General features: G+C 39.8%; 2 protein-coding genes across 8 annotated transcripts; both read right to left on the reverse strand.

The window, feature by feature from the left end:
- Positions 1-239: 239 nt before the first annotated feature.
- Positions 240-9,646, reverse strand: LOC149781673 (uncharacterized). Of its 4 annotated transcripts, none has more exons than XM_089935748.1 (2): positions 9,420-9,646; positions 240-1,201 (listed from the first exon to the last, which is right to left on the reverse strand). In XM_089935748.1, the coding sequence occupies exons 1-2, from the start codon at positions 9,452-9,454 to the stop codon at positions 607-609; spliced, it is 630 nt and encodes a 209-aa protein (XP_089791874.1). In that variant the 5' UTR covers positions 9,455-9,646; the 3' UTR covers positions 240-606. The 4 variants fall into 4 exon arrangements, with proteins under 4 accessions (XP_089791874.1, XP_089791875.1, XP_089791877.1 ...); XM_089935749.1 differs by having other exon boundaries at positions 240-1,213; positions 9,420-9,644; XM_089935751.1 differs by lacking the exon at positions 9,420-9,646 and adding an exon at positions 8,517-8,614.
- Positions 9,647-10,439: 793 nt separating this feature from the next.
- Positions 10,440-17,337, reverse strand: LOC149781674 (uncharacterized). 4 transcript variants are annotated; one of them, XM_089935756.1, is made up of 3 exons: positions 16,689-16,783; positions 15,149-15,551; positions 10,440-11,608 (listed from the first exon to the last, which is right to left on the reverse strand). In XM_089935756.1, the coding sequence occupies exons 1-3, from the start codon at positions 16,770-16,772 to the stop codon at positions 11,586-11,588; spliced, it is 510 nt and encodes a 169-aa protein (XP_089791882.1). In that variant the 5' UTR covers positions 16,773-16,783; the 3' UTR covers positions 10,440-11,585. The 4 variants fall into 4 exon arrangements, with proteins under 4 accessions (XP_089791882.1, XP_089791881.1, XP_089791880.1 ...); XM_089935755.1 differs by having other exon boundaries at positions 10,440-12,820; XM_089935754.1 differs by lacking the exons at positions 10,440-11,608; positions 16,689-16,783 and adding an exon at positions 17,132-17,337 and having other exon boundaries at positions 14,166-15,551.
- Between the last annotated feature and the right edge of the window lie 3,910 nt (positions 17,338-21,247).

Here is a 21,247-nt window from a genome sequence, read left to right on the forward strand (position 1 = left end):
GATTAATTGGTAATCTAATAGAATTTTCCTTATGATTTAAAATGATACAAGTCCAAAAGGAGGGCAATGGTGCAGAACAAATTATGAACTAAAACTGATCCATGGTATTAGTTGAGATTGGTAAGGTTTTCATTTTACCACAAATTATCAATACCCAACCAAATGTATCAATAGGAACAACTTTAAATTACCCTATATGTTTATTTATAATGCAAGATTAGAGAAAACGTACACATGTAGAGGATTTTGCATTTATGTTCATGAATACAATAAGGCTGTGAAATAGGCTTCATAAGTTTGGTCTCTTGCAACATTAACATTATTCAATATGTGTTGTAAATTTCATTTGAACTATAAACATATTTTATATTTAGTCACAAGACAAAAAGCACATTAAATATAACTTGACATTAATATAAGGAAATTTATTGACAAATACATTCTGAGGTCTGGAGCATGAAACCTTGGTCTTACAAAATGTTATGATACCGTATTTTTTATGTGGGCATATGAAATGTGAATCTACCAAACAAGACATTCATATTAGAAAAATGATTAATCGTTAAATCATTTGCATTATAATACGTTAATAGCAAGATTTGCTTTTTATGATGGTGTCTTTGGTAGGGTCTCAAAATCGTAATAGAACTGGAGTGCATCTGTGTAGCCTAACCCTTGCAAGTTTCCCGCCTTTGGAACCCTTCCTATTTCCTTAAATCCAAGCTTTCTCCAGAGTCCCACAGAGGCTTTATTGGATACAAATACGAGGTTGAAGAATGAAGCCTTATAACCCAGATCTCTGGCTATGTAAAGAAAATTCTCTGCTAAAAATGTTCCAACACCTATTCCCCTTGCGGATTTCTTAACAATAAAACCACTATTACAGATATGCGAACACCGTCCAGGAAAGTTTGGTTTGACGTAGAAAGCGCCCAGAAGTTCTCTAGTTGCCTTGTTAGTACATATGAAGACATCATGGGATAGATAATAGGCACGAAAATCTTCTACATCAGTCATATCTTCTTGTGGATAGCTGTCGCCTTCTTCATTGACAATGAATTTAAGAATGGCATGGAGGTCTGCCTCATATTCATTACAGTATCGGTCCAGGACCACGGTAGTGCCATCTTTTAGGGTTCCATCCTTCGGGAGGTACGGTAGATGGATCAGTGGTTTCTTTTCTTTGATCACATAGGCCATTCTTCAATTAGATCTGAAAAGAATGATGTTATGATACTGAATCCCACCAGAAACCTTATCTTACAAGTGACAGTTTTGACTTTCAATCATGCTGCATTGACTATGTACGCTTTATCCTGTCACCTAGTTACGTCAGTATCTTTTGGAAAGCCTATGTAGAAAGTATATTAACAGTACATGCAAGCTGGGTAAGCTGCATCACATTGGTTTGCTGTGACTTTTTATACAAACATTTTGCTCCACACTGGATGCAAGCTCCCACAATTGCAGTTACGTTATTCTGTGTTAAAAGTCGAATTGTATTTTCAGTATTTTTGTTTTTGCATTACATGCTTTGTGCGTTATATGTGCAGTAGCTTCCCGTTGATCTTTTTCCTTGAGTTTTCCTGGGTGCCATGTATAGTCGACAATGTGCTGAAAAATGGCAATAATCCATAACAACAAGAACAACACATATTATGTAGGCATGATGATAAGTATACGACTGACATTTACTATATCATCGGCGATTCGGCGTGGAAAAACAAAAAGTTTAAACATCATTGGTTTTGCTGTGGTGGCGTAGTCCCGACCGTACATGCACAGCGCCAGTTTTCTGAACTCAGTTTGCGCACTATTAATTGGCCTAGCCGGATTCGGGTAAAATCAACTGTTGTTGAACATGATCATTTGATTGTTAACACATTAACCCCTAGCGACCACTTAACGGGGCAGGAGGTAAAAGCCTACTGCCGAGCTCTGTAGCGTCATGGTCATGCATGATACACTAAAGTGGGTGGTATTATAGAAAGGTAAACAGATGTAGCTCTACAATGATAGCAGATAAGCTGGAATATCTAGCTGCACTACAAAATACAGATTAAAAAACTCATTTTTGGACCCGACTTTTTTCTACCCAAAATTCGCCCGTGGTAGGAATCCGATTTTGTGTCCGGATTTTAGACTTTTTGGTCTCAGATCTAAGGCAAACCGGTAAGAACTGCAAACAGACAGATGAGCCTTTACAAAAAGTAGGATAAGATGGGTATTTGGAAATCCCACTTTTACCCTTCTGCTCATGCGTGAGTCAAATAGCCAATGAAAAACGATGTTTCTAACACAACTAGGCAATATGTTATTGAAAGATGACCGGAGGTTTGGTGTTTTCGAGTCTATTCAGAAATAACTTTCAAAATGTGTCTCCTACTCGATTTTCAGGCGAAAATGACAAAAAACTCCAGGGGTTCATGTGTTAACGTTGGATCGGCTGTATGTGATTGCACCGTCCGCGGACTATCAGCCGTGGTATGATGTACTCAGAGATGGTCTATCAGCCACGCTATGATGTACTCAGGGATGTTCGCTAACGCGTCAGAGATCTGCTTCAGTCGCAACAATCGGCATGGGAAGACCTTACAGCGGGCTTCGAACAAATGTTTGCGCCACTGATCAAACAAACAGAAGAGACTTCAGCCGCAACAGCGCAACCACAAAGGAGGCGGCAGTTGCCAGAATGACTGTTATGGCCGACATCTTCTCTGCCGAAATTTAAACAATGCGAAATAGATCATCCGAACATATCCAGATAGTGAAACTCAGACCCAAGAGAAAAAGATCTGAGATAAATTAACACACCTTTCAAGCATCCAGCAATGCGCCTGAACCAGACAGTGCATACAATCAACTAGCATGGCCGCATATGAACCATAACGGAATAAATCTTGAAACAGGACCGGAAGATCCCCTTCCTGATCCCGATTCAGAGTACAGGGGACTACCTCCTCAGTTCTTAACTGACGAATTTCAAGAGGCCATTTTGAATGATCTCATACATAATACCTTCCACCTGGAGATACGTGTCGTGGAAAATGTACGCGATTGCAAACGAAACGAACGTCCATACTATATGGCCCAAACTGATATCTAGAGAATTCACGGAGGAGTTAAAAGCCCTAGGCAAGAAGTGGAAATTTTCAAAGTTGCCGTCAAAGACTTTAACACCTGAAAGACTGATTGTACTGCTAACATGTGCAAAGATTTTGCTGATAAACACCTCCAACGATATCCCTGGGAAAAGTATATCCGGCCAAGTTCTCCCATGTATAGGATAGGCATTGGAGCCGTAATCAGAAAAGGAAATTTCAAGGAAGCAGGTCCAAAATGCATTTAGACCAGCCAGTAGCAGGCTTATGAACTCCTGAACAGGTAGGAAACACTTGATGGGTCAATTTGCATGGGCATCAACGCGCTAGAAGTTATCAACAAGACCACAATCGTTGACTGCAAAGCAGATGTGTAGTCGGCGTAGTTCTAGTTAAACCTGGAACGCTCAACCAATTGTCGAAGGCGTATGTATTCAGCTGGAAAATATTTTCTATGATTGTGAAGCGGAAACTTCCTCGGATAAGGTTTTGTATCTGGAGTGATAACCCGCTGAATCTGCCTGAGGGCTGGCGCTCCAGATTTCTACCGCAGCGGGATACCGTCTTACTCCTGGTTTCTTGTCGCCGACTGATCGCTGAGTCGTCGACTGGGCTTCTGTGTTTGCCCATTGTGTCAACTACAGAGCTGATGGTTCGTCGTCTGGGTCGCCCACTGTGTCGCTGACTGGGTCACCTAGTTGTCGACTGTGTCGCTGACTTGGTCGCAGTCACCGACTTGGTCGAAGATTCGTCGACAGTGTCGCTCACTTGGTCGCCGAGTCACTGATTATATCGCAGAGTCGGCGAGTGGATCACTGAGTAGTTGACTGCGTCGCTGACTTGTGTCGGCGACAGGTTCATGGTCGCGCGTCATTACTCGATCAAGATTGAGAGAGAGAGAGAGAGAGAGAGAGAGAGAGAGAATAACAGTGCGAAATGATGAGAGAAGAGATATCGTCAGAAGAAATGTGTATTATCGCAAGATCTCCACGGTTTTTGGACAAGCCTTGTAGTGCCTTTATCCTGGTCAGCGAAAGACCTTGTTCTAACACTTTTTAAAATATCCCCACCCTGCCCTCTCTTGTTCGACGAACTACGACCGAATGTGCTTGCTCGGGCGGGTGGTTATACTGCTACACTTGCAAGGGGATGTCTTCACACAATACCGCTTCATAACACCACCACTGCAACCACAGTTGGCACGTATATATATATATATATACTCAGTAGGAATCATGTGACCCAAACTAAGAGGCTAGATGGTGCTACAAAGCCCGCTTTTTAACGAAACGAAAATTAGCTTATACGAAACGAAAATTACTGTCCATGGGTTTTCCTCATGACAACTGCGTGACCACTGTTCCAGTAAATTAAAAATTGGTTGGAAGTGCGTGTACAAGTGCAATGCGTCCGGATGAGGTCTCAATGTCGAGCAATAAAGCTTACTGAAGAGATGTGATGGGCCTTAAGACTAGTAACGCGAAAAAATAATTGAATCAGAACAACTACTATATCAAAAAGCAGAGAAAACCACTATATTTGCGAAATGTAAACGTGTGTGTGTTGTTGTTTCAGATGGAAATTGTTGACTTGTGGCAACAACCGTTGGTCTTTGTGTACTCTCACAGGCACGCCGATCGGGTTGGCTGTCAAGGCTATATCAATAGTAACTGGTGTTGCGAGTGCAGCCAGCAAAATAATTTCATCACGAATGCCTAAACGAATATGTTTTAATTTAACAATTCTCGCGGCCGCCGAAAGCACTAAACTATGCATGGTAGTAATCAAATATACAACCATCAACCACGGCGGAGTTCCAGACCGTACTGGCGGAAGTGGAAAACTTCCTACGACTACGCTCACAGTTATGGAAACGGCGGGCAAACGCGTTCGAGGAATAACACAGACAGACGATCGATTTGCATGAAGTAAATATCGAGTAATCACTCACTATAACCAAGAGGAGTGGGCAATCGCTCTATGCACTTACTTGTGAAGAAAAGTAAAACTAGGGGGTGGGTTGGTAGAAGGCTCGAATCCGATAAGTAACACAAATCTCAAACTCGTACCTATCATATACGCCTCATATAATATTGCAGATAATATTGCATTAATCCAGAATCAAAATGTTACAATAAAAAGTCGAAGGTATTATATTTCTAACATCATGGCTGGACCAGGGTTTCCGGACCCGCCCCCACCCGCTACGACTCCCTCTCCCCCCCCCCCAACAAAAACATACACACCCAAACGTACAGCCAATTGTCACATATCTGACTAGTTGTATTCTTGCGCACGTTTTGGGGTATTATGCACACTTTGAGTAAATAGACAAAGACTTCTGCATTGGTGCCATTTCGAGGAAAGTGAGGGCCCTTTTGAAAATTTGGACCCCCACCACACACACACACTTGACCGGATCCGACCCTGAACACAGATAGAAATGGATACTAGATTTATAGCTGATATTTATAATTTTTTGGGGACATTTGTTTTTTAATTTCAAAGAAATATTTGATCAAAACTATCAACGGATTCTGAAGGATTTGGTCAACGGCCTAAGAATATGGAATAAATCATTTAGAAAAAAATATTCAATATGTCAACTTATGAAAAGTTACAAATAGTGTAATTTCATGCATGACTATAAAGTTGACCAAATAAAACTAACAATAGCCAATAAAAAAAAATGGTAAATATTTTCCAAAGTCACAAATTAAATTGGGAACAAATGCGAGTAATTCCAAACAAATGCACCATGGATGCTAAATATAGAACTTTTTTTCTATTTAAATTTCTTATGCCTATTAATTGCAACCAATACATTTTTATTGAAATGTAAAATACATGGCTCAATTAATGAAGAAAGTATGCTTCATTTATTTCGTGATTGCATTCAGATACAATACGCAAGCTACGTTAAAAATCAAAATCACGATTATTTCGGTTAAAAACAATTGGAATTCAACATGAAAACTTCGCGATTTATTTTTCGGAGACAATGCAAATAACAGAGAGTTACTAAGATGTATATTAAAAACTTCGAAACGATTTATCTATGCATGGAAATTCGCCGATTAATATGAAATTGAAAAGAGAAAAAAAAAAGGTTTAAAGCAAAACACTGAGTAAAGTAGAAAAGAAGTAGAGGCCTCTACGAGTGTCCCAGTCCAACACACACACAGATAAAGACTTTCTTTCGTGATTAATGGGTGTTATATGAACATCTCTCTCTCTCTCTCTCAGTCTGAGTAATAGTAGAAACGTCAAGAAGACTATGGCTCCCATTTGCGAAACTTATTCATATGTAAATATAATTTCAAGTTTTCTCTTTTTTTCATACCAATCAAATTTTGAAATCAAATTACCAACCACATTATAACTTCACTCTGGTCCGGTGATATGGAGTGCAACGTGTGTGTGTGTGTGTGATTTGGATTTTTAACGTAGCTTTAACAATTTTTCGGTCATATCGCTACAATGTCTGCAGTGTGACAGTTTATAGTGATGTCCAGCACTGAAGCATCATGCCGCCGACATGTAGCATCATGTCGCACCCAGTCACATTATCCTGACACCAGGCCGACCATTCCTAACACTAACCTCCTAATGATGAGCGCCAAGCGAAATAGCTGCTAGTACTATTTTTATAAGTCTTTGGTATGACTTGCCGGGATTCGAATCATTTACCGAGTGCAACATATGTAAAATTAGGCAAGAAAATAAATTCGCCATAAATGTTTTCTCTGTACAACGTGAATTCATCGTTTTCCACACTAATATATCACAAGATTATAATATTTAAATAGTTTGCATATCATTGTGATTATAACAAATGTAAAAACTAAAATCTTCATTCACCTTTTCAGGGAAATCCACAAGATAATAGTCTTTAGTTTCTCAAAAGGCCAATCCACACTGCTTCCATTCTTTTGTCATATCATTATTTAGTTTTTGACGGGAACAAATGTCAAATAATATCCCACTATGAAAAATTATCGTACCGGTACAATACTTCCTAGACATGAATTTATAACATCTACAAATTGAACTAATTATACTTTTTAACTGTTCACCCTTTTCCGAATTAACCATCTAACCATACGAGATGTTTCATCGTTAAATAATTAATAATAAATAAAGATAACGTGATTGGGTCTAGTTGTCTCACACCTTTTTCTATTGAAAAATAACGAAGACTTTTAATCGGAACACATTTTAATTCCTTTATAGAGTAAATCTACTTATTTCTGAAGTACGTTCCAAATTTAAATTATCGATTACTGTCTGTAGAAATCTCGGGTCTATCAAATCAAAGTCAATATTTCTCAAATTCTACACAAATCAATAAACCAATAAACCTTTGTGACATACATGCATATATATATATATATATATATATATATATATATATATATATATATATATATATATATATATAAGAAATACTAGTCCTTATACTAACGCCACTGTGTCGACTACTATGGATTTTGTTTGGGCGTTTTATTCATTATGCGGACAGCACATTATGGCACGAAGAGTTTTTTTATTATGGGGTTTTGTTTTTGGTATAAGATAAGATAATAATTCTATATTTCAGACTGCATAGTCTATGCATCTAAATTAAAATATAAAAATGGAATCAATTATAATTCCTGATATTATTATAATATTATAGAGCCTAGCAGTTGAAACAATCCTTTTAAATAATTTTCTTGGTTCGAGACCTGTCCTTCATAAATCCATTCCCTACCATATATATGGATCCACATGAGAATGATTCATTTGTCTTACAATGTCGGGTCCATGTACCACTGTCATGTCTTGAACTAGTGACAGACAATCTGCTGGATGGTGTGTGGTCTGCCCTTTAATTCCAACAAAGCCCGGGATCTTTAAATAGAATAAGTACACGGGCAAATAAAAAAAATAAAAAAATAAAAAAAATGGTGCGAAACGGGACTAAAAGCTGTGACGTGAGAGGCCGCCCGAAGACAGTACCAATGCATGTGCGAAATTGTCATGGGTCTGGGTGGGGATTGATCCCTCCCTCCCCCCATCTTCACTCACCAGCAAAGTGGTAAGTTGAAAAATAATTGTGCGTATATCTAAATAAAATTAAAATATTATCCTTATGATGTGGTAATTATGGACGATATGTGTATCCATCCTTTGAAGCAATTTGAGATCCATCCAAGAGGTTGTTCCCATAAATATTGCTTAGGGATCGCGTATACATGTATGCAAGAGATTTGTAAGACCGAACACTCAGTGGTGGCTGTGTAGTGTGTTTTGACGTCGACAAACATCGTAACAAAAGTCAAATTTTTAGGAATATCTCGCCCGACTGGCAACTAAAATAACGACGCTTTTCTACAATGCAGAGTCATAATGTTTTAGTCAGAATTTGCTTACTCTGATGCCTTTTCTCTAATAAATTCAAATTCTCACAAAGAAATGGACCTGTTTTCTCAAGAGGCGTTGGCCTATATTTCAGATGGTTTGAAAGCGATGAAAGCCAAGAATGCCGAAATCGGGTATTGAAATATTATTCTTTAACGAAACGAATCAAAATAAATTATGCCTATTGGAACTGTAAGCAACGTTTCGTTTCGTTCAAGAAACATATCCCCCACTTGAACCTACTTCTACAAATTCAAATGTATGTCACCGCCACATGAAAATGCATCCATTTGCTATGTCACATTTTTATTCCACCAGGATAAAAATAGCACAGTAAATATATTAATTACATATAAATTTGTGGAAGTGCGTTGATATGGGCTGCCAAGTGTGTGAGATATTCCTGAAATTTTGATTACTCGTTCCGACGTCAACCGACATCAGAACACGCTGTAGAAGCCCGTTATTTGGGTAGTAAGACATAGCACTAAAACAAAAATAACGTGTTATGTCTTACATTGTAGGACTAGGAGGACCCAGGGGGACGAAGCCTCCCGAAGCTCCTGGATTTTAACAGTTTACATGGCATAATTTTGACCCTCTAAAGAAACTTACACTAAGAAACGTTTGGGTTCTTATCGCTCTCATTTTCTGGTGGGTGAGTGGGGTGCGATTGATAGTGTTTGGTGGAAAACCTACTCGTACCCCACCCCCATCGCATCTCCTGCTATACATGCTTATTAAATGGAATTCCACCAGTCTATTCACAAGTGTACACGTACATCTATACTTCTCGTTACAATGCAAGCTGTAATACTAATGTATACATATAATAGGTCAACCGTTTGTCTGGTGATTATAACGGAATGTTATCAATGTTAAGTAGACCATGTATGCGATGTTTTCAGTACCCACCTTGACAAGGCTGCTAAATATCTGACTGTCGTCATAAATATTCTGTTCAAACGTCCTCTACTGTGCAACACCTACTAACCGGAAATACTGTAACTGAGATTATTTATCCGATTCAGTTTAGTCACGTGTTCTCAAACTGACAAGTAAGGCAAGACATGAGTGCCTTTACCTGTAAAACGCTTAGTGATCGCTACACGCCATCATGCGAACATATGAATATAATAGTCTAGTCTAGCTCAAAGCTCGTGTGCTTGAATGAGATCTTCGGCGTACACGAATCTAGTAAGGTCTAAGCAACGCTTGCAACACTCAGACCGAGGCTTGCGAAAGATCATTCATATATATATATATATATATATATATATATATATATATATATATATATATATATATATATAACGAGGATAACACATATGGTCATGAGAGTCCCATCTGACAGTAGGTCCTCAATTTTTGTAACATGTTCCACTTTTAAAAAAGTCCCTTAAACATATTCAAGTATGCTCGCGCACGTATTCACGCAGATTTAAAATGCATTAATATTACTATTTGTAACTTTGTTGGTTTTTTTTTTTTGTAATAAGGATCAATCAGCATTCCTTCCTCGTCACTCCGTTGTTCTTCATTCTATTGAAACGTATGATAGTATTTGCAGTTTATTCAAACAATCTTTAAAAAAAAATTATTGTATTTTGTGATCTGTCGAAATTTTTCGCTCCGGTCTGGCACAAAGGCGTATTATTTAAATAGAAGGAATACAGTATTTCATGTAATATGATACAATGGTTTGAAAGTTATTTAAGTAATAGAAAACAAACGGTCCATTTTGCACGATACTTGTTCACGAGGCTAACCAAAAATAACTGGATTTGAAGTAAATTTTGTAGACAGGATTCCTTTAATGAGCACACAATATTCAACCAGATCGAATGTACTTTTTGTGATGAAGTGTGTGTGAGAGGATAACAAAATTAAGGAGGAAAGTAAGAATTTGAACATAATGAATAACACTGAAAACGATTTGTTGATGCAGGCCACATAAGTGACAATTGTATTGAAAATAATAATATATTCATATGATCTAACATGCATAAGGTTATTTACAAAATTACTTTAACATAGTATGTGATAAACTACATAGTTTAAATTCAGACCTGAATGTAAATTTGTAACCATCAAACCAAGAAACAATCCATTTGGGAGCTGAGACCGCCTACTGCTGAAAAATTCATATGACGCTAAAACAAGTTACGTCAAATGATATAACCTGTCTACAATTATTTTATCAAATTTAACTACCACCTAGGGAGCTATAACCCAAGGCGGTTGGTGGGGTGGTGGTGGAAAATGTAAAATTTATGATCTCTAAATATACTACCCGTATCTCCAAGAATTCTTTGCAAGTGACGCTAAGGATGCTGACCCATATATTCATACTCCTTAACTATCTTCCATTGGCTAAACGAGTCATGTGACCTCATTCCTGGGTTCAGCTGGCCCCCCAATGGTCAATCTTGCTTTGTTTCAATTGCATAACACGACCCATTCACCTCTCATCACAAATATCCTTGCACTAGTGCAAATAGTTTTGTGATGAAGTGTGTGTGAGAGGATAACAAAATTAAGGAGGAAAGTAAGAATTTGAACATAATGAATAACACTGAAAACGATTTGTTGATGCAGGCCACATAAGTGACAATTGTATTGAAAATAATAATATATTCATATGATCTAACATGCATAAGGTTATTTACAAAATTACTTTAACATAGTATGTGATAAACTACATAGTTTAAATTCAGACCTGAATGTAAATTTGTAACCATCAAACCAAAAAACAATCCATTTGGGAGCTGAGACCGCCATAACACAGGAACCATGCAAGTCACCCACTTTGCATGGGGCCTGTGCAGCCCCAAAATGGACAGTGGCCCGCATCAACCGTGCCTTTCTCAGCCTGCTCCCCAACATTTGTGACTCCCACATGAGAATGATAGAAGTGCCAACTGTGAAGATTGCACCTAGTGAACAAATATCAATGCTGTTATATTCATGTTTAAGTTATATTGTTCTTGACTTCAGCCGAGGTTTCATCGTGTGTACTTTTCCTGTCATATTTATCAGCAGTGAACCCACTTGCTATTCTAATGTGATTATACAGAGTGTTCAGGTCTGTGAACCCACTAGACCTGAAATGGAAAGAAATGTTTGCGCAAGTATTTATGTGACATGAAAATAATGTGATATAACATATCTATATATAATGTTGGGATTAGTGGCGAACCTGATATTTACCCAGGTTATGATTATGATGGAAAATTTACTTGAAGATGGATTTTAAACAAAATGTAACTGAGAACACCTCATACCTCTTTGTGTGCAAACTTAACTGAAACCCCAAAAGAAATTAGAGGTTGGAGTGACGTTCAGAACATCTAATATATCGTTTGAAAGCATCCGATTTCCATCGCCCTAAATTCACGAATCTGACTATCGGACAAGCCCTGCGCAGCAGCAGTTGTTGCTGCTCCGATTCTAAAGCTATGACTCTTGAAGCATTTTGGATCAAATCTGCAGAACTGCAGAGCGAGTTTTAGCTGTGCATTGAATTCTGCCCGAGTTATAGGTGTGTTTGAAAGATACATGAATATTGGGCCTGGACCCATACCTCGCTTTTGGATGTATCGCTGGAGATTTGAGACCGGACACACTGCAGTATTATTGTTTTTTTTTTTTTATTTTTAAAGTGAACTTCTGACCCTGACTGTGTTTGAAGGTGTTAAATATCAGAGTGATGGAATGGTGATCAAGAGCCAACTGATCAATGTGCAACAGATTAGGGTTATGGAGGCTCAGGGACTGCACTGTGATCTCCCCAATTCTCAGGAAGGCATGGAATGCCAAGGAAAACATAGCTCGAAATAGGAGCTGTTTGTACCAAGAAGTTATAGTGCAAGTTGTAGCGTGGATAAGTTTTTCTAACATACACTTATCAATTGGCAATCTCACATCACAAGAAACTTTATTTCTGTGGCATGCTTGCAGCAGTTTCTGTATTAGAAAAGAGTTCGTAGGGTCTGTATAATTATTGATTTTGTGTACAAACCCAATGGCAGATACATATGAGGATATTGTTGTTGAGGCATAGTGCTTGTTCACCAGATAAGAGATGAAAAGTGCCATATTAGCCTGAGAGACTGGGATTGAGGTTTCCAATGTATATTCTGCAGTGAAAGCTCGATATAAGTTCCAGCTGCATCGGTAGGCTGCTTTTGACATTCGTGCCAATGTACTATCCAGTAGCGTATCAAGTGTGTTTGTTAGTGAATCAAGTTGGGAAGTGCCGGTATTGACACTGGTTCTGGGTCTGCATGTGGAGCCAAGGTCCGGAATCTGTGCACCTGCAATCGAGAAAGAGCATCAGCCAGAACATTTTTCTTTCCCGGGATGTGACAGGTTTGAAATAGTATGTTGTATCTGAGGCATGCAAGGACCAGGTCTCTAACAAGGTACATAATGGAAGGGTTCTTTGAGGTTTGCTTATTTACAATATCAACCAATGCCTTGTTGTCAGTGTGAAAGTAAATACAATTGTTTGCAAGTTGAGGAGCCCAAATTTTGATGGCTAGAACAATTGGATATAGCTCAAGGACTGTGATATCTAGCGCTTGCCATTCTTTATTCCATGTGCCATAGAACCATTTGCTGCCTAGTACACCGCCATAGCCAACTGTGCTTGATGCATCAGTGTGCAAATGAATGGCATCAGAGTGCAGCCAGCGATCAGGGAGGAATAAAGATTTACCATTGAATTCTCTTAGGAATGTGTACCACAGCTGCAGATCAGCCCGAACGTCCTTCGTAATGCGTATGAAGTGATGTGGTTTTGACACACCCACTGTCCGATCAATCAACCTTCTCAAGAAAGCTCTGCCTGGCAGGACAACTGCACATGCAAAATTGAGTGTACCAATTATGGATTGGAGATTAAGGAGCGTCATTTTTGTTTTTTGTAGGCAGAGTGTTATCAGACTGTAGCAGTTCTGGAGTTTATCTATGGGAAGTCTTACCTCCATCTTGATTGTATCCAGTTCATAGCCCAAAAAGGTCAATGTTGTACTGGGAAGAAATGTTTTTTCCTCAGACATGGGAACCCCAATATCTGCACAAAGAATTAAGAATTGGTCTAATTTCTCCTTACAGGTGTTATAGTTTGATTCCAACAGAAGAAAGTCATCTAAAACATGTACCATGTGACCAATGCCCAATTTGTGTCCCACCACCCACTGTAATGCAGTGCTTAAATATTCAAAGATTTTACAACTGGAGCTACAGCCCATGGGAAGGCACTTGTCATAATAATATAGGTCATTCCAAGAGAAGCCAAACATATGATACTGAGTCGGGCAAAGTGGAACAATTCTGAAGGCACTAGCTATGTCAGTTTTTGCCATAACACAACCTCTACCAAGTTTTTTAATGATTGCAATAGCATGTTCCACAGTTTGATATTGAACAACACTTTTTTCTGGGGATATACCATCATTTATAGAAAACCCTGGAGGATGTGATAAATGGTGAATCATGCGAAAAGTACCAGGTGTTTTCTTTGGAACCAAGCCAAGTGGTGATATCTGAAATAGCGAGAAAGGGTGGCTCTTGAAAGGCCCTGCAAACCTGCCAGCCTCAAGCTCTTTGTCTATTTTGTCTTGCACGATCTGTGGATTTTGTATGGCTGATTTCAGATTATGTGATTGAAATGGGGACAGAGAACCCTCGTGCCCCACTTTAAATCCAAATGTAAACCCATGTATCAAAATTTGTATCATGGCAGTGTTGTACCCTTTCAACCAATGTTGTAACCTTTCAGCTTTAACAGGAGTAGGAAGCTTACTGTTTTCGCAGTTCCCCTTTTCCTTGCTGGCTGTGTTGAAGGGAGTTTGATGTAGGTCCTTGGGACTGAGTAGGTTTGTAGCTACCACGAAAGGGCTGCATGCTGTCAGTTCTAGCTTGTTTTGGGGCATATTTTGGCAACAATTTGAATGGGTGTTGAATGGGCAGTTTGCATTTGCTGAACGGATGGGCTTCCAAGCAATTGAAACAATTATGCTGGTATTTACAAGCTAGCCCTGCCAAACACTGCAGCCCCTTATGGTAGTTAAAGCAGGCCCCTTTTGGGGGATTTGATTTTGAGACTGCAGACGGTAATGTGGCAGTGCTGGTGGCAGTCCTGTCATCAATGCTGTCCAGAACAGATCGCATGTAAAGTTCAAGGTGGGTGGAACCCCACTTTGCCTCTCCCCTCTCTATCATGCGACGAAACTGCTCATCATAGTATCTCCAATGAGCCCTGCGCTCAGACAACTTCATGACGATTTCCATGTGGTGAGATAACACTGTGCTCAACCTAGGGGATTTCATGCATATTACTGTAGCAAATCTGTTCCATGCTGTCAACCACTGATTGATCGAGAGTGGGGACTTCCTGGCCATGGGGACTAGGTTAAATTCAGATGTGTTTGAAGTGATATTGCACTGTAATCTATATGTATTGTCCATGGATGTCGAAAGGAGGTTTTGAAAATCTATGTATGTCCCAGCCCAAATCTGCTGCTTAATTTTATCAGTTATAGAGGCAGTTATATCAATTGATGTGCTTACAAAGTTGGACTGACTGTGTGTATCTAATATGTTAATAGGTGCTAATAAATCACTCAGAGTACCTATACCTGTATGACAGACTCCAGTTAAGGCTGAGGTAGCCTGTGCAATGCTTCCCCCAACGGATGTTTCAACATTTCTTTCTGTTTGGGCTCTTGAGGAGGCAGATGGCCCTTGCTCTGTTTCCTGCGACAACATGGCAGGTTGTTGTGGACTAGTGGTCCCATGCAGTATCTCCAAGATGTGGTCCAGCTTTCTGTCCACTTGCACAGTGATCACAGGTGTAATCTGCTGTACTACCTGCTGTGCTATCCGGTCAATGGTAGCTTGGTCTACTGTATCTGCATGTGTTGCTCCCGTTCCATGCTGCTGTTTTTGGCGATCAACTGCTCTAATCCGTGAACCAGATGACTGAACCCTCTTTACAGCCTGTTCAACCCCTGCTGAAGCTTTGCGCTTGGGTGGCATGATCTGGTTAGGTTAGAAAAATGAATGTATTAAACATAATAGTAAATAGTAAGAAAGAAGTAAAATGGACTACCACGTATGGTCCTATGCACAAGGCATGTTATTATTTAATGAAAATTGCACAAACATATTATCATTGGCAAACCAATGCATGTAAGGTTACCTGATATAATTTCTTCATTGATAGACACAAATATACATACATATATATACATATATATATATATAAACCCTTTGTCCTTAGCAAAATGGCTTATGTATAGAAGGTGGCGGTCTGGTATGCAACCAGACCTGTTATCAGGCCAACCGGCTGATGCAAAAGTGCAAAAGAAAAAGAGGACAGGTACGGGACCTGGCCTGTTATCTCCCAAAGTGAGCAGATAACAAAAGATATTGAAACATGTTCCAGGAAGCCACTCAAAAAGGACCCCTTGTGAAATAATTAATACTTACGAACAAGGATTTGGTATATAATCATTTAACGGGGGGGGGGGGGGCACCAAATATATTAAGGGGAACCCCTATTATGTAGAACTGAGTGGCTTGCCAGGAACAAGTCCCAAAAGGATCAGGTACGGGACCTGACCCAGTGCCTCCACAATGGCAGACACTAAGGTTGTTTACGAAAAACAAAGGAACAGGTACGGGACCTGGCCTGATATCTCCCTTTGTGGGCAGATACAAATAAAATTGAAAGCAAAATTAGTACAAGAGCTAACCTAGCCTAGTTATCGTTGAATGATTGTGCGTTATTTTATAACATGCATTGAGAAGAGCTCCCCGAAGTGACTTATAAAGGTGCCACTGTCCTTTAGGGGACAAATGAATGCCATCTGAGCGAAACTTCTCCCTCACATGAGGCCTATCGAAGGCAAATTTGCTATTATGGTTCCAAAATGTTAAATAAGGATAAGCAGACACTTCAGATCGCACAATATCATTGACCTCCTTTGCTAAGTGACAGTACATCTCCTTATAGTTTTTATCGGCTGCTTCATTGTTATGGTTTAGTATTCCCGCGACCCCAACTTGGTGTAACGTTGCCGGGAATCTAGGCATAAGCTGACACAGAACGATCTGTTTAACCTTATATTTCTTATGTAAAAGCGTAGCCAATGCGACCATCTTATGTGCAATTACCTCTGGCGATGTCTCTGCGTTTACATCGTTGTCCCCAATCAGAAGAATTACAATATCGGGGTTTCTTAAGCGGACTTCATTCATGTCAAGGCGCAAACACTTATCAATTGTGCGCCCCCCGATACCCTTCATGTTTACATTACCAGCTTCCATTACATTAAAAGACGGACTTAGTCTAAGATCCGTCCCGGACCTCAAATACCGATCTAACCATTTACAAAGTGAATGGCCCATAATGATTGCTTTTGTCATTGTCTTTCCAAAATTTAAACGATGGCTATGTACATAAAGAAAATTCTACTAACCTTCTTCTTTCCAAAGTGCGAGCAAGAAAATGATCCTCAGAATTATGAGAAATAATTGTGCAATAAAACAAGAACAATTAAAAGGATCGAAAGGAAAAGAAAGAAAAATGTAAAATTTATGATCTCTAAATATACTACCCGTATCTCCAAGAATTCTTTGCAAGTGACGCTAAGGATGCTGACCCATATATTCATACTCCTTAACTATCTTCCATTGGCTAAACGAGTCATGTGACCTCATTCCTGGGTTCAGCTGGCCCCCCAATGGTCAATCTTGCTTTGTTTCAATTGCATAACACGACCCATTCACCTCTCATCACAAATATCCTTGCACTAGTGCAAATAGTTTTTCTTAAATCAGTGACGATTGCACTAATAAGTTCGTCGGAGTCGATCGCTAGTAGCCACTGGTCTATAAGTTTCGTCAAAGCAGACTGACAGGAATATTTTTGTCAGCAACCTGATTGTGATTTATGGAGGAGTTAATACTTGTAAGATATTTGAGAAGACACGTGAGTAGTGAATGGGGTGAGATTAGCGACAATGGGAATTAGCATTAAAAACACCCCCTGGGTAAGATTAGCGACAATGGAAATTTAACATTAACCACCCTGGGTAAGATTAGCGACAATGGAAATTTAACATGGGCAAAAAACCCTGGGTAAGATTAGCGACAATGGAATTTAACATTGGAGAAAGGAAAAAAAAGGAAATATCCATTCTAGGGACAAAGGCATTCGAACAATGGAAAAAAAATATCGATTCTAGGGACAAAGGCAATTGAACATGGGGAATAGAGTTTGGGTCTGTCTAGGGACAAGGGGAATTGAACATGGGAATAGAGTTTGGGTTTGTCTAGGGACAAGGGGAATTGAACATGTTAGAAAAAAAAGAAGAAAAAAAAACTACTTTAGGGACAAGGGGAATTGAACATGGGATTTTTTTTTTTAAAAATTTTTAAAAAGGGGCAGGCAATGGATAGTCAGTCTCTTTTCGAGAAATGTGGGTGGCCCTGAAAAGGGCCTTTGGTTTTATGTTAATATTAACATAGACGGCATCTGTCACATCTTCTTCTTCTTAAACTCCTTCTAACTGCAGGTCCATACACAAGTACCCTCTTGAGGCATCCTTGTCTTTCTATGTAAACTCTTCTCATCCATAGACTAGTATCTGTCCTATCGACAACAGTCCACTTGGATCGGACATACATGGGTATGTCCGTCCTGAACATCATTGTTGACACAAGGGTGGAAGATTGAACGTCGGTCCACATCTTGAGGCTCCGAGAACAGGTGAGTGATTGCGCTGAACTGCGCTTATTTATAGGGAGAGGAAGGATTGAAACGGATTGAGTTCATTGACCAATCCAAACAGTCGTGACAAAATTCAGTCAGCCCGCATCCAATCCGAAGAGAGCAGTCTGTGACGTCACGTGGTCTATATAGATTCGCTAGCGCCTGTGTGCAGTCAATCGATGCGAGACAGTGATTCAACATGACGGAAACTCAGAAAACGATTCACTGGGGTGCACCAGCAGTGGAGACTGTCCAAGGGAACTCGGACTTACTTTCAGAAGAGGTACATTGGGATTTTGTGGATTTTCTTACCTCGCAAGAATTTGTTCCGGAACCTTTTTCTCATTCTTCATTACCGCAAGTGGAGAATTTTAGACAGAGACAGAAAGAAGAATTGGAGAAATTTATGCAACGACAAAAGGAAGCGGAACAAGCTTTTCTCCTACAGTAATAGCAACAGCAACAAGAAGAGGTAAGAAAAAAACAAGAAGAAGAAGAAGTAGCAGCAAAGTAACAAGAGGGTGAAAATCAAACGGCCACGGTACTGTTGGACATTTTAGCGGAGTTAAGAAGTCTGAAACAAATGTATCAGACTTCTTTATCACGACCGAAGAGAATACGACCTTTCCGAGCTAAACACGCCAACCCTGTGACTAAGCCTATCGTACCACCCTTAGTGATTTCAACCCAATCATCATCATCAGAAGTAGGCCTCGGCCGTGGCAAAGGCTTAAGGCAGTTAAAGTTGATTGCTTAAACTCACCCCTACACCAAAAAAAGGCCCTTTTCAGGGCCACCCACTTCTCTCGAAAAGAGATAGCCTTTCAATTTGCCAATAACTCAAAAATCAACAAAAAAAAACATTTTACCCTTATAGTACGTGTCTGTGTATGAGTGCGTGAGTGTAGCTTCTTATTTAAAATCAAAACTCAAAGACACTTACCTTATATAATTAATGTATTCTTTTCTCCATAGTTACAATCCAATTCACAATTCACAGCAGAACACTTTATAAAGTTCATACACTTCTTCTGTTTCTTCTTTTTACTCTCTCTTTTTTTTTTCAATTTCTTCACCATCACAGTCTTTTCCTCCTCTTCCTCCTCACTTTCTTCCCTTCTTCTTTTCTTCTCCTGTTTCTTTTTCTTCACCTGGCTGCTTTCTTCCTCTGAAGAATCTTTCTCTTCTTCTGAAGAATCCCTCTTTTCTTCTGCCTCCTCTTGTTTCTTTTTTGGGCAATCTGGAGACCAATGTCCTTTTTCTTGACAATAATAACAGGTATCTTGACTTTTGTCTTTTCTAGCCCCTGTTTTTGTTCTTTTTTGACGGTCTGGACACTCTGAAGACCAATGCCCTTTCTTCTGACAGATATAGCAAGTATCTTGACTTTTATCTCGCAAGGAAGGAGAGTAGTTCGTCGGCTGGTCTGAAGAGAATTTTCTAATGACCCCTCGCAAAGCTCTGATGAAACGTTCCATCTGGGTAGTCTCTTCCATCGTTGTGCTCGGTTTGAGAGTGAAATGAATAGTGAAAGGACAAGACTCACACCCTTTTATGTACGCTGGTTTGCCATGACTATAAATTAGTCTATGGTGTTTAAACTTGAGTCATTTGACGTTTTGCACTCAAGATGAAACGATCCTATTCATTCGAGAAGAAAGAAGAAGAAAGTAAGAGGCAGAAACGTGATCTATCGCCTCGTACCAGAGCTGAAGTCTTGGTACAAATTCATGCCAGTGATTTTGAAGAGGACATGAGTGAACCAGAATCCGAACCCTCTAAACGAAGTTCACCACCCTTAGTCAACCCTGAAAAGTACTATTCCATTCGAGAGACGGAAAAGCGCTCCTCTAGAAAATTTAGAACCACGGCTTACACCTACACAGTGAAGTTTAAAGATTTCAAGTCCGACGTACCATTGGAGAAAGCAGAAGGGTTTATCACCGAGATGTGGGATTCTTTGCTCACCGCACTCAAGCGACAATGTCAACCCAAAGAAGACGATCGCTTGACACTATCCATAGATCACGACAGCTTGAAATCCCCTGTTTGGATCGAGTTTAGCAGACCCGCAGAACTAACCCCTTCCAAAGTCATGGACAAGATTCAACACGTACAACAATCTAATAACCAGTTTGACATCACCGATGGCAAAGCCACACTGAAAATGGTCCACGTCTATCCTCCTCAAGGGACCGGACAACGCAGTAAGGTGTTATTGGTGAACGACCTTCGCAACACCAAAAAGAGTCTCGTCCAAATTCACAATTCTCAAGACTAGATGTGTTTAGCCCGAGCCATCGTTGTGGGACGAACCTATGCCAACAAGAACGACACGGTAGAATGGAAAAGAGCCTGGAAAACTATTCAACGATCCGACCGAGCCAAACAACGAAACGAAGCAGAACTCCTGTTACAACAAGCCGGACTGTCCAAAGACACTCCCTGTGGCATTCCTGAGGTGCAGAAATTGCAAGATGTCCTAGCTCCACTCTACACCTTGAAAGTACACCCTCAAGAAATGCGCGGACATCTGTTGTTTCGAGGGAAAGACTTTAAGGACGGAAAATACATTCATGTCTATTATCATGATGACCATTTCGATACCATTACCACTATCACTGGATTCCTGGGATACAGTTATTACTGTGAGAAATGTGACTATGGCTATAACAATCGAGAGCAACACAAACATTGCGGATGGAAATGCCCAGGATGTTTGGCCTCTCCACCCTGTCTGAGCGAAGGACAAGAAAGAGTACATTGTCCTGCTTGTCTGCGCACGTTTGTCAGCCCTGCCTGTTACCAACAACATCTGAAGACGCAAGGTTGACAGCAGAAATGTGCTTGTCAACTGCTGAGATTGTGCCCTACGTGTGGACAAGGCCTACGTACCAACAGTACCAAGACACACGTATGTTCAGGAAAAAAAAATATCACATTTGTCACCACATCGTGG

The sequence above is a fragment of the Sinohyriopsis cumingii genome, chromosome 15 (genome assembly GCF_028554795.1).
Source record: "Sinohyriopsis cumingii isolate HCF-2022 chromosome 15, ASM2855479v2, whole genome shotgun sequence".
Taxonomy (NCBI): domain Eukaryota; kingdom Metazoa; phylum Mollusca; class Bivalvia; order Unionida; family Unionidae; genus Sinohyriopsis; species Sinohyriopsis cumingii.

What these genes read in the sequence shown, in the direction of transcription:
- LOC149781674 (XM_089935753.1), bottom strand. Translation starts at nt 16,772, where the DNA reads ATGAATGAAGTCCGCTTAAGAAACCCCGATATTGTAATTCTTCTGATT. An exon ending in ACGCAGAGACATCGCCAGAG is followed by an intron (nt 15,552 to 16,688) that starts GTAATTGCACAT and finishes TAACCTAACCAG; the next exon opens with ATCATGCCACCCAAGCGCAA.
- LOC149781673 (XM_089935748.1), bottom strand. Translation starts at nt 9,454, where the DNA reads ATGACGACAGTCAGATATTTAGCAGCCTTGTCAAG. An exon ending in TATTTAGCAGCCTTGTCAAG is followed by an intron (nt 1,202 to 9,419) that starts GTGGGTACTGAA and finishes ATCTAATTGAAG; the next exon opens with AATGGCCTATGTGATCAAAG.